The following is a 12575-nucleotide window of genomic DNA, read 5'->3' on the forward strand; positions in this document are numbered from 1 at the left end:
CCCGCGCCCCGGGGCGGTTGGAGAAGCAGGGAGCTAATTTTAGCCTGGCTAACCTTGACTTGTGTCCCTGGAAGGATCTGGGAGCGGAGGCGTGTGCCTGGAGCGAGGGGATCCACGCTACGGCGGGACGCCAGGCAGCACCTGCGGTGAGTGTCCCTGCCTTAGGCCGGGGGGCCACGAAGGGGGCCGGACCTGCTGGGGCCCAGCGCCTCTCCCTTCCCTCTCGCCTGTGTGGAGATCGGTGGGTGAATCGGCTCTGCTCATAAGGGAAGGTCGGTGGCATGTGGATCATGGAGGGCCTGCCAAAGCATGTTCTGCTTCGTGGAGCTGTTTGTACTTAGAACCCATTCTGCATTGTGACAGAGACGGCTGAGTTAGGAGAGTGTTCTAGTTTTCACCCATCTCTAGTTCAACTGTCTCTTTGGAATCAGCTGCAGAAGTTTATTTTGCATAAAGCAAATGGACTCGTAGGGTCTTTTGAAAGTGGATATACTCCAACAGTCTCAAAATGCTTATTGTGAAACTGTTGGCGTTTGGTTGAGCAGGTGCCTGTGTTGTCCTAGTGTTTTAACCTCTGAATACAAATTTTGTTACATGTGAATAGTGTTTTGTTTTTCTGTTTAAAGTCACATAAAATTGTGACATACCCGAGCAATGTGCTAAATTCCTGGGCTCTGCTTTCCTGTACTTCCCATCTTGTTTAATGTTCTTGTGAACATGTTCTGTTCAGGTTTTTGCTAGAATGAGAAGTCTTTGACAAAGGCATTTATTTTAGCCATTTGTGTCATTCATAGCAGTAGGTTTCCTGCATGTGGTACTCGGAGTTCTGGTGTAATTTAGAAACATTGTTTCTATTTCAAGTTTTAAAGAGAACAATCTCATCAACATTCAAGTTCCCACTCAGATCTGACTGCAGGATGGAGTAAAATGAGTCTTACTGCCAAGTCTGTTGCAGCCGATCCTCCATAGCTATTTATGAAATGCAGTAGTAGGGTTACTACCGCCTTTTGAGGCTCTTAGTTTGGACTTTAGTAATTCATAATTCTCTGTGATATACAGTCTGAGTGGGAGACAGGGACTGTTTTGAGATCAAGCAGAAAAGACCTAGGAAGCTGAAGGCAAAAAAAAAAGAGAACTGACGAACGGTCTGCAGGTTTCTGGCACATCTGTGGAGAGAGCGCTAGTCTCATCAGCCCCAGTTCTCTCTGTTTTGGGGACTAGTGCAATATCCATCCTCTTCCTGCTTTTTTTTTTTTTTTTTTTTTTTTTTTGTGGACCTTACAACAAAAGGTCTCTCTCTCTAAACAGAAATAGTGCTGGGATGCTGTGGGACCTGATTCTGAGCATGCAGTCTAGAAAATCAAAGATGAGCAGTTTTAAACTAGCAGAGGCTATTGGAGCATTGCTGTTTAAAGTAAATGAATTAAGTTTATTTTAAGATTGACTGCTGCTGTTACACATTCATTGACCTGACTGTGTCTAATTGCTAATTAATAACAACTGTAGGCACAGTGTGTGGTCTTTGAAATAAGCTGGAGATGCTGACTGACTGAGAGATGCTATTGGAGACTCAGTTTTATAGCAGAACATCTCTGCTTCCAGAACTTGCTCCTCTAAATACCTCTGCCAGATGTGAACTTGCTTCTGCCTCAGCTGCTCTTGCTACAAGCAAGAGAGTCTAGAACCTCACTTTCAAAGTTATTTTTTCTTGTGAGAGTATTCACTTTCTTTATACAGAAGATTGCAAGATCAGACAGGGTGTTATTTTTCTCTCTGGTCTGACCCTTGATAGTATTTTTAAATTGTTCATGGAACTTGGGCATTACTGGAAGTGTGATGTAATAGAATTGATAAGGATTTTTTTGCAATGCTTGATTATTTTTTTTTTTCAGTGAAAATGAAGAATTTATATATCTTTATTGCTGTCTTGTTCATCCCATGGAATTTTTCTTTGGCAAAGTATGATGAATTTGAGCATGGAGATGACATTATGGAATATGATGATAATGACTTTGCTGAATTTGAAGATGTTAACGAAGATGCAGTCACAGAGTCTCCTCAGAGGATCATCACTACAGAAGATGATGAAGAAGAAGCCACGGTAGAGCTTGAAGGCCAGGATGAGAATCAGGAAGACTTTGATGTCACAGATGCACAGGTAATGCCTCATCTCCTCCTTCTATGTGTTTCCTTATAGTATCTCTACACCTTTCTTTCTCACCTCATTTTTTTGGATTTTGCTTGCCAGCCTTGGGATTTTCATGCTGTTTCTGATCTTGTCTGTTAGGAAGGTGATACTGAGAGTGAACCATATGATGATGAGGAGTTTGAAGGCTATGAAGAGAAACCAGATGCGTCTCCTAGCAAAAATAAAGACCCCATAACAATAGTTAATGTAGGTATAAATGTTGATCTGCTTTCTGTTCAGTGTTTCGTCACTCCTATTTTTAAGGTGTTAGGCCAATAATGTCACTGGTGTATAAATGTACGCATAAGAGAGAATCTGTCCTAAAGAATTTGCTACTTGAATTAACAAGAGACAGTGCAGAAACGGGAAGACGTGTGGAGACAAGAAATAACTGAAATAATGCAACAGGATAGCAGCAGAATATGATCCAGGTATGCCAGTCCCAAATTCCATGCTCTTCTGCATGGTTTATGCTACTTTAAATAGCGGCTGTTGAAGGTTGTACCAGGAACCAGGGCAGGTGTCTTTGGTCTGTTGATCTCCATTTTAAGCTGACAGAATTGCCATCCTTGGATCAATGCTCTATTCTGTACTCAAACTGAGAACTGTAATTGGAAATTCTTCATTAAAGCAGACCTTTTGAAACATAGTTTTGACTAAAGCATTTTATCACTTAACTTCTTTTACCCATGTGGCTCTGGGGGTGAAGCAGAGGAACTACAGCGATGAGCTTCATTTAATCCAGAGAAAAACCACATGTCCCAGAATGTCAGAGTGCTTTGTCCACACATGAAGAAGAGGTTGCAATCATGATATGCTTACAATAAACATAATGTATTTTTAGCTTATCTATGGCTAAAGTTTCAGATTAGAAATTTACTCTTCTGATGGGCTTTTGAAGCCAGTCTCTCTGTCCACCCTGCATTACCTCCTTATTGCCTCCCAAGAGTCTTTTACAGAACGATCAAGTGCTTGAGGCCTGTATTTTCATTATCCCTAAATCTCTTCTTAAGTACTATGTCTGACTTTGGTACTGAAAATTAAAGCTTGGGTACTTTTATGACTGAAGGGTGATACAGTGTTAGCAGAACAGCTAATTATTCTCTGAAGCTGGCAGAGTCAGGCAGGCCTCCCTGCTCCCCTACACAATCTGTGGCTCTTGGTCGCATCTTGAAGATGCTCCTAGACATTGGGTTTTACTTTAGATTTCAACAGAAGTTACATGGTGATCAGATAATGCTGTGATGGGCAGGACATCAAGCTCAAATAGTCAATGGGTTGAAAGGCTGGGCTGTGGACTACTCTGAGGGATGCTAGCACAGGCTCACTTGGAAGAGAGAAGTATTTTGTTTGTATTAGCCAGTTTTTTTGGGAATGCTATTATCAGTTGTTTCTTGTATGACTGCTGTGCCCCAGTATTATGTAGGCTTAGCTGTGTCCTGTCGCCTTTGTGAAGCTTATTGCTGTGTTTGAGATGAAGCTTTCCCAGTACTTTTACAAATTGTTTGTGTATATGGAATCCACTCATTCAATATGTGAAAACCAGTCTCCATTCACTTACCATAGGTCCCTGCTCACCTTCAAAACAGCTGGGAGAGTTATTACATGGAGATCCTGATGATTACAGGTCTTCTTGCTTACATCATGAATTACATCATTGGGAAGAACAAAAACAACCGTCTGGCTCATGCATGGTTTAATACTCACAGGGATCTGCTGGAAAGTAACTTTGCTCTTGTTGGTGAGTTCCATAATGAATATGGATCCATTTTTAGTTTATTTGAAGAAAGCTGGCTTTAGACCTGCATGTAGGCTACAGAGAAGAGTAACCTTTTCTACGCAGATGCATGATAGCACTAATGACAGCTCTGTTTGTAGACAAGTAGTGTGCCAGTCTTCCAGACCTGCAATTAGATTATGGTGATGTAGTATAAATTATTCAAAAACATCACAGTGATACTGAAGTAATCCAGCAACAACTGAGCTCTAAGCCTGCTAATGAACTTTGGTGTTTAAATTTGTGATTTTTTTTTTTTTTTTTTTTTTTTAGACTGCAGTTCTCTTTAACTGTTGTTTTCTTCAGGGGATGATGGCACTAATAAAGAAGCTACAAGTACTGGGAAACTAAATCAAGAAAATGAACACATATATAACTTGTGGTGCTCTGGAAGGGTGTGCTGTGAAGGAATGCTCATCCAGCTAAAGGTAAGGATGAGTGAGACTATAGCACTGTTTAGCTGTCACCAGTTTTCAGGTTCTAGAGGCTTTTCCATTCCAATGTGAGGAACAAGGAGTCCTAGCTCGACTCTTTTGCTCACGTTCCAAGACAGGGTTCTGAATATGCACACATGAAGGGAAGACTGGTCAGACTACAGGTCTGTACAGACCTGTATTCTGCCCATCGAAGTGGGTAAGAGTGAATGCTTACAGAAGGAGTACAGAAACCAGAAGTATAGCATAAACAGAGGTGAGTGGATGCTGAAGAGCCCAGCTGCCATTTGGAGGGACATTAGTGTGTTGGAGGAATGGACCAACAGAAATTCCAATGAAGTACAACAGATAAAAACAAAGTCCTGCACCTGGGATGGAACAGCCCCACACATTGGTTCAGCTCATAACTTGAGCGTACAAGGCCCTGAGAAACTCATCTAATGCAGAAAGTAGGCCTGCTTTTGAGCAGGATAGGTGACTTCCAAAGGGCCCTTCAAAGCTGAATTATTCTATGAAAAACATCTACTTATAACTGCCCTCTTTTTCCCTGAGCCCCACTGCTATCTGCCAATGAAGTACCGCGCTTGAGGTGTATTTAGCTATCTTCTGTGTTTACAAACTTGTTTTAGTTTCTCAAGAGACAAGACCTACTGAACGTTCTGGCGCGAATGATGAGGCCAGCTTCTGACCAAGTGGTATGTACTCAGCCCTTAAGATTAGCTGTGATAAATTATTGCATTCCTTTGGTTCTGTTCTTCATAGAATCATAGAATGTTTTGGGTTGGAAGGGACCCCTAGGGGTCTTCTAGTCCAACCCCCCTGTAGGAGCAGGGACACTGCTAACTAGATCAGGTTGCTCAGAGCCCCGTCCAACCTGGCCTTGAATGCTTCCAGGGATGGGGCTTCTACTACCTCTCTGGGCAACCTGTTCCAGTGTTTCTTCTGCTTTTGATTGTTCTTATGACACACAAGTGAACTGCTAGGTGTCTTTGTATAGTAGTCCATATCTTCCAGTTCAGTAACGGTTGAAGCAATCTGAAAGAATAGTTTGTATTTGTTTTCTGCCTGTGAAGTGCAAACTGCTGATGACTGGGAATTGTTTTATTGTTTGAGTGGTTTTGTGAACAGTCTATCATGCTTCAAGACCTCATCTTGATAAAAAGTGGTTTTACAATCTGAAATACTTAATGATTGTTCTGTCTGTTCAATCTGCTTGAACAGAGCTACTTAATGCATATGCTGGCCTGGATGTTATATCCTGTAACTGGCCCTTGGTCTTGTAGATGAGGGGAATCTCTAACCGCATAAATACCAAGAGAGGTTACATTTTGGAAGAACGGTAGTTGTGTGCTCTGTGAATGCTCTTTCCATGTATCTATAATTGTATTTGCTTATATCCATAAAAATTACTTAATTTAGATGTGGGCAATTGCTCATAAGCAATGAATATCTGCACTGCAAGTAAGTCTTACAACTCTGCTGTTCTAGTCACTGTCGCTACACTGTAGCATTACACCAGAATACTTAATTGAGTACTCAATAAAATAAAAAAGCTACTTGCCTTTAAGACACACTGAGAAGCTTTAATTCAACAACCTTTATCTTAGCTGTATATGGCCTCGCTTAGCCTTTGTTCTTATGAATCAGTGTCAGACAAACAGTGAAGTCATAGGTCTCCATTTGGCCAGTAGTCTTGAAGGCAGAGTACATCATATAAATCTGATCAAGGCTAATAACATTCTGTCCCACAGCAAATAAAAGTAACAATGAATGATGAAGATATGGACACCTATGTGTTTGCTGTTGGAACGAGAAAAGCACTGGTGCGACTTCAGAAAGAGATGCAGGACCTGGTATGTATGTTCACATTGGGAATACTAACATGCTCAATAATGGGATAGAAGAACCTGTGATCTGTAGATAGCTTATTTTCTTGGGAACGGCTGAAAACTTGTGACTGACCTGTTGGAATTAGTGTGTAGGAAAAAGACATTTTCATCTAGTGGATGAAAGTCTAATGCCATCAAACGTCTGAAGTGTTAACCAGCTGCTGTCAGAACTGTGAGAAAAGAGGCAATTGAAAGCAGCTTTTATCTCTTTGGTGTATAGTTCATTTAGGAGGAGGCTGAAGTATATTGCCAAGATGCACGAGTGTCACTTCACCTCATTTAATGTGCACAAATGACTTTTTCAAGGATTGAAAAGTAAACTTAAATTAGTGATGTGTGATGTGGAAAGTTTGGGTCTAAGTCATCTGCTTTCATGCAATCTGAAATTAAAACTTTCCATATGTTCAAGCCCTGAAGCTTGCAAAGAATCCAGTGATAACAAGCAGTGGTTTGCAAATCTTTTCTCTCATACTTGTCTCAAGTAACAGCACTAAAGTGTCATGTTTATTTTATTAAAGATGCCAGTTTATTTTATTCTGTTAAACAATATAAGCAAAATGCCCCTGACCATTCCAGCATGGATTTATTACAATTGTTTTATCTTTTTCCTTAAAGTACTCACTACTGAAGGGAAATACTAACTTACAGACTATTGCTACTGCATGCTTTACTTGATGCTTGAAATTTCCGCAGCCAGACTGACTGAGTTAGTGTATTGTTACTGTTTCTTATCAGGTACTTCTAGGGGTCTCATTGTGCTGGAACAGTTCAGTCTGATAAGATACTTACAAGCTTGTGTTTATTTTTTTCCCCTTGTTCTCTCTGAAACAGAGTGAGTTCTGCAGTGATAAACCTAAGTCTGGTGCAAAATATGGGCTTCCAGATTCTCTGGCTATCTTGTCGGAGATGGGGGAGGTCACAGAGGGAATGATGGACGCTAAGGTAATCTTGAATGAATTAGTACAAGTATTCCTTGGTAACCCTGGAACTTAGAGCCTATGCAAAGAAGTTCTAACCTTTATCTCCTGTAAACTTCACAACAGGAGTGCCAAATGGCCCTAGTGAGATCTAGAGAAATCAGTACCCTAAGGAAGCTTAAGGGTTGGAAGAATTATGTAATTCTCACATCTTTATTCCTTTTACATAGCAACTGTAAGTTTAACATGAACTGCAGACTTAAAACTGGCTTTCAAAGCCTGGAAGTTAGCTTCAATAGCCAGTTCAAAGGAGGGTGTTGATGGTGTGCCTGCAGGTCCTCAAAATTGACGTGTTATCAAATGAATTGGAAAATCCCAAATGAGAGCTACATATCTTTATCAGAGTTGCTCATGTTAATTCCATGCATTGAGGCCCCTTCTAGCAAAAGGTAAAAAACCCGGCAGTTTAAATTTCAGTGTCGTTGTGGGAAGCTGAGCACAGCACTTCTCTCAGTGATATACGGACACTTCGGCAAACCCGTACGGAGTGGGTAGGCTGCAAATGGGTTGGCGTTGGGAAAAACTAACCCCAGTTTCTCTTCTAGATGATACATTTCCTCACACACTATGCTGACAAGATTGAGTCCGTCCAATTCTCGGACCAGTTCTCCGGTCCAAAACTTATGCAAGAGTATGTATAAAGCTTGGTCTCTCCTCCCAGTAGCTATTGTAACACTAAGCAAAGTAGAGACTGACAAACTTGTTTGCAGTGTGAAGCCTGCTGGAATGCACACAAAGAGAAATTGGGAGCAAAGGTGAAACAGGTGAATAAATATACACCCGATGCTTCCAAATGATGCATTAGTTTAGAAGATCAAGGTGCTGTATTGCTGTAATATTTACTTTTGTGTGCTGGTTACGCTGTAGTTTGGGCAGCTACAAATTTCAGATAACACCTGGCAGCTACAGTGTACACAGCTGCATGGAAAACAACTGAGTAATCCCACTAAAGGTATTCAATAGCATGTTAAGAGTTTAGGGGCTGAGAAACAACACTGCGGGAGAAGAACTCAACACTAACTCAGATGCTATTTGAATGCATTGAGAACTAGGTTTAAGCAAAGTCTGCAGTGTAAAACAAAAACAAACAAAAAAATCAAGGCTGCCTGCCCTTCCCTAGCTGATAATGGCTAAACATTCTGCTGCTGAATCCATTGCTTGGGTAGTTTTGTTCAGGTTGATTCTCAGCTGTGCTTCAGAAATGCACACATGCAGTATCTGTTCTGTTTCTCTAAGCCTCCTAGTTTTGAGATGCTTTTAGCTGCTGCTTCAGAATTGCCAAGTGGTGGGCGATTTATCTTATCTGAATTACCATGTAGGCTTTTGCAAGGGTTTATTATGCTCACTGGCATATAAATAAACGATCCATATTGAAACTTGAAACTGCCCTCCCAAAAAAGGAACATATTTTGATTTAATTAAAAGACAGCAGTATGTGTACCTTGTACTGAAATTGCTAGGCTTTGGGGGATCTGAAGTGTAGGTTTGACTATCTTAAATTAGAATATTGTGGGGTTTGGGGCAGCAAAGACTTGAATGCTTTAGAAAGCGTTTGTGGCTTCTTTTTTCTAACTGGTACTGATATAAGATCTGTAGTAGTATAAACAACAGGGAATAAGTAAATGTCATTAAAAATGTATCATATTAAAAACATACAGGCCTTCTGATCTGGTTAAAGGTGTCCCTGTTCACTGCAGGGGGGTTGGACTAGATGACCTCTAGGGGTCCCTTCCAACCCAAAACATTCTATGACTCTATGATTCTTAGGGCTTAGATGACCTCTGAGGATTGGATTGGATGGTGCTGTTAGTATGTTTTTACATTAATGCCTTTTCACTGCATGCTTTTGAGTAAAAGACTTCAGGAATCTGAATAGTTTGAAAGTTACATTTGGGTTACAGCCAGGCTTTTTTAATCTTGTTTATTTTATTCAAGTAGCTTGCAAGCATGTCTTGGTTCTTGACAAGGTTTTCCTTAACAATGTTATGTATTTTGTATACCTGTATTTTTTTATTCACTCATTCCAGCCACTTTTTTCTTTGCTACCAGGGAGGGTCAGCTTACAAAACTGCCCGAAACTAAAAAGACACTTTTGTTTACATTTAATGGTAAGAGAACTGGTGTATGTGTATCTGGGGGTGTTGTGCTTTACTTGTGTAAGTCACATGCTCAAGTTCTGTCATCTGTGGAAGACAATATATGATGAGTGACTTCAGTGCATGTAACAGGATCATTGACTGATTAACCAGTAAACAGAAGGCAGTAATAACACTGGGGACCAAGCAGCATATTGTCATGATAATAGGATACTCAATCTTGCTATTATTGATCTTAGTTCATACTCCTGTCTTTACTAGTGGTTGCATTAGGTCACCATTGGAAGCTGGCTTGCTTTTAAGCCACACACCTTGCAGTTTGAGCTTGCACAGAGCTACTTGGTTACCCCTGGTTTGAAATAAAAACAGCCTTTTGGGGGTCTATTCTAGAAAAGGCCCATAGTTCTCTTCAAAATTCAAGGCCATAGCCCCAAGTGAAGCTAACGTCAGAGCCTGAACTCACCCCTTATTTTTGTATTCTGTACTAATAAAACTAAGAAGGATTGTGGGGAGGAAATATGCCTGTCACTGTGTGAGGAATCTAAATGCGATCTCCAAAGCTAAATGTCTCTTTTAGTTAGTTATGCCCTTCCTAAAGAGGATAAAAATAAATTTTTTTCATGAATGGTGTGAGTAATAAGGGACGAGCATTATAGCAAGTACAAAAATCCTGAAGTAACAAGAAACTCTTTATTTCAGTGCCTGGTTCAGGCAACACTTCCCCGAAGGACATGGAGTCTTTGCTGCCTCTGATGAGCATGGTTATCTACTCTATTGACAAAGCAAAGAAATTCCGTCTGAACAGAGAGGTAAGTAGTGTATATTTTTCTGTCTTCTGAATGTTGTATGAAATTGCAACCATTACCACTGGATCCTTAATCTTAAGATTGGGAGCCTTATGCTTCTAATATGACTACCAGAGATACAGCATCCTGGTCATGGGGAAATCTGTATTAACTGCATTTGCTTTTCTCTGTGAAAAGGGTAAACAAAAAGCTGACAAGAACAGGGCTCGTGTGGAAGAGAACTTCCTTAAACTGACTCACGTGCAAAGACAGGAGGCTGCCCAGTCCCGCCGAGAAGAGAAAAAACGGGCAGAGAAGGAGCGAATCATGAATGAAGAGGATCCTGAAAAACAGCGTCGGCTGGAGGTGAGATGGGTTTTCAGGTTATTACAAGCTCTACTGGCAGATTTCTCCTGTGATACCTCCAGGGCTACCCATAGGTAAACCAGTAACAGCTGGCTGATTTCTTACTTGCTGGAAGGCAGACAGCTTTCAGGGTATATGCTGTTGCTTTCTGGAACATGCAAAGGATCCTAGTGAGGGACATGAACCAAAGTACTGGAGGTCTCTTTTTGTTTGGCTCTTCTGAAATGATCAGCTCGCTCTTTGAAGAGAACACCGATGTGCATTCAGATCTATATGTCCTTGCCTACAGGAAGCTGCTTTGCGGCGTGAGCAGAAGAAACTTGAGAAGAAGCAGATGAAGATGAAGCAAATCAAAGTGAAAGCTATGTGACTCCATTGTGAGAAGCATCTCAGTGCCACCTGCAGAATTTTAATTCACAGGGTACAAAGACCTACTTAACCCCATAACTACACTTCTTTGAACACTGGTAGCCATTAAGAGAAATGTTCCTTGCATTGGTGTTACTTAAGTATTACAGCAACATGCAGATGTATGTAGAGAGCTTTGTCTCTGCAGTTTTATTCCAGGTGGTATAAATTTTTGCTACTTGTCTGTTTAAAAAAAAAAAAAGCAAAAGCAATATTCTTGAATGCTCTTGTCATTTGTTCTTTAAAAAGAGAAGATTGTAAACCTGTCCACATGTGCTGGTAACATATTCATACTTTGGTTTTGGTTATCAGGAGGGTAGGGGATAAAACTTAAGGGGAGGAAAAATGCACAATAAACATCTACTGTGTGTTTATTTGCATCAAGCTTGTACAGGCACAAAATTTAGAGCCTTCTATACACGGTATAGTGTCTTCAGGGATTTAAGCTCTGTAGAATAGAAGTGATTGTTTTCTTTTTTTAACAAACAGGGGGCTGAAACAGTTCACCTGTGGGCATGATTGGTGTTATGTGTAAAACATACAGATGGGTTAAATACAAAGGAATGGAATACATGAGCGGTTTCCTACTTGTGATTTTGAATGCTGCAAGCTTAATACAATGTGAAGTCTGCAGTGTCAGAGTGGTGGTTCTTCAGGAGTAAGCGCAGGGTGAGTTAGCAGCTTCGAGTAGTTTTCCCTGAATATTTTTAACTGTACAAGTTTGCCTCAAAAACTTTTCTCCTGATCTCAGCAGCTGCTAGATTCAGTGAAGTATCTGCGATTGCTAGTTGCCCCAAGCAAGTAAAAAACGTTTCAGAGGACACGTACCCTCTTCATCTGGTAAATGATCACTTCAGGTTTTTTAATATGAATGGGAAGAATGAAGTTAAATGCCGCTGTGCAAGCACTTTGCTGAGGGAGTGTGCTGCATTTTATAAATGCTTTCTGTCTAGAAGGTGTTTTATTGTTGCTTATAACAGACTTTTAACAGTTTTGTGGGGAAACAATGCCTTGCATTTTCTTGTTCAATACTTGTGCAGACTTCCTTCTGAGGCAGTAAGAATGAGCTGGCTGCTGTTGAAACAGCAATGGCTTAAACTTCTTGTTCCAGCACGGGATACTTCACACTGATTTAAATGCAAATGCCTGTAACCTGATACATGCAAATACATTAATTTTGTAATGGTTGGTAAAATTATTTAAAACCAAGACTAATGTAGATGATGTGAAATTTTAGCACTATTTAAAGATTCGTTTCACAAAGTTCTTTGAAAGGAAATACGAGTTTGTGCTCTTTTGAGTTAAGTGGAGGGCTTTCCTGAAGTCCCATACATTTGTGGGCCATGGCAGCTAATCTTGTAATATGAACACTCAGATGAACAATCTAATGAAGAGTAAAATACAATTGAAACAGTCCACCGGCCTACTTGACTTGGCTGGACTCCGTGTTCCTTTTACCTAATAGAATCTCGAAGCCTTGTTCTTGTTTGTCCTGGGTAGGTTTCAGCCTGGGTTTTCAACGCGGAGTAGCTGGCATCATCTCTGCTGCAATGTGGGTGGAAGCGAGTCTTTCCAACCGCCAGCTGCTCCCTGTGGGGGCAGCGGTTGCTGGGGGAGAGGGCCCGTAGCTGCAGGAAGGCGCCTCTCGCCTTGTG

At 40.8% G+C, this 12575-nt stretch overlaps 1 protein-coding gene across 5 annotated transcripts; it reads left to right on the forward strand.

Annotated features, from left to right (window-relative positions):
- Window positions 1-55: 55 nt before the first annotated feature.
- On the forward strand, window positions 56-11664 carry CCDC47 (coiled-coil domain containing 47). 5 transcript variants are annotated; one of them, XR_004842132.1, is made up of 14 exons: window positions 56-146; window positions 1893-2158; window positions 2288-2395; window positions 3755-3929; window positions 4272-4393; window positions 5029-5094; window positions 6151-6252; window positions 7120-7230; window positions 7811-7896; window positions 9315-9373; window positions 10061-10170; window positions 10345-10512; window positions 10802-10933; window positions 11410-11664. XR_004842132.1 is itself a non-coding variant. In XM_009639654.2 (13 exons), exons 2-13 carry the CDS (start codon window positions 1898-1900, stop codon window positions 10880-10882), a joined length of 1449 nt encoding a protein of 482 aa, XP_009637949.1. In that variant the 5' UTR covers window positions 56-146; window positions 1893-1897; the 3' UTR covers window positions 10883-11402. The 5 variants fall into 5 exon arrangements, 4 of the variants coding, with proteins under 4 accessions (XP_009637949.1, XP_035751076.1, XP_035751074.1 ...); XM_009639654.2 differs by lacking the exon at window positions 11410-11664 and having other exon boundaries at window positions 10802-11402; XM_035895181.1 differs by lacking the exons at window positions 56-146; window positions 11410-11664 and adding an exon at window positions 153-241 and having other exon boundaries at window positions 10802-11402.
- Window positions 11665-12575: the final 911 nt, after the last annotated feature.

This window comes from Egretta garzetta, unplaced genomic scaffold, assembly GCF_000687185.1.
Source record: "Egretta garzetta isolate BGI_Z169 unplaced genomic scaffold, ASM68718v1 scaffold385, whole genome shotgun sequence".
In the NCBI taxonomy this organism is placed as follows: Eukaryota; Metazoa; Chordata; class Aves; order Pelecaniformes; family Ardeidae; genus Egretta; species Egretta garzetta.

Coding starts and splice junctions, on each gene's coding strand:
- CCDC47 (XM_009639654.2), top strand. CDS start 1,898: ATGAAGAATTTATATATCTTTATTGCTGTCTTGTTCATCCCATGGAAT. Junction 4,394..5,028: donor GAATGCTCATCCAGCTAAAG/GTAAGGATGAGT, acceptor AACTTGTTTTAG/TTTCTCAAGAGACAAGACCT. Junction 9,374..10,060: donor ACTTTTGTTTACATTTAATG/GTAAGAGAACTG, acceptor TCTTTATTTCAG/TGCCTGGTTCAGGCAACACT.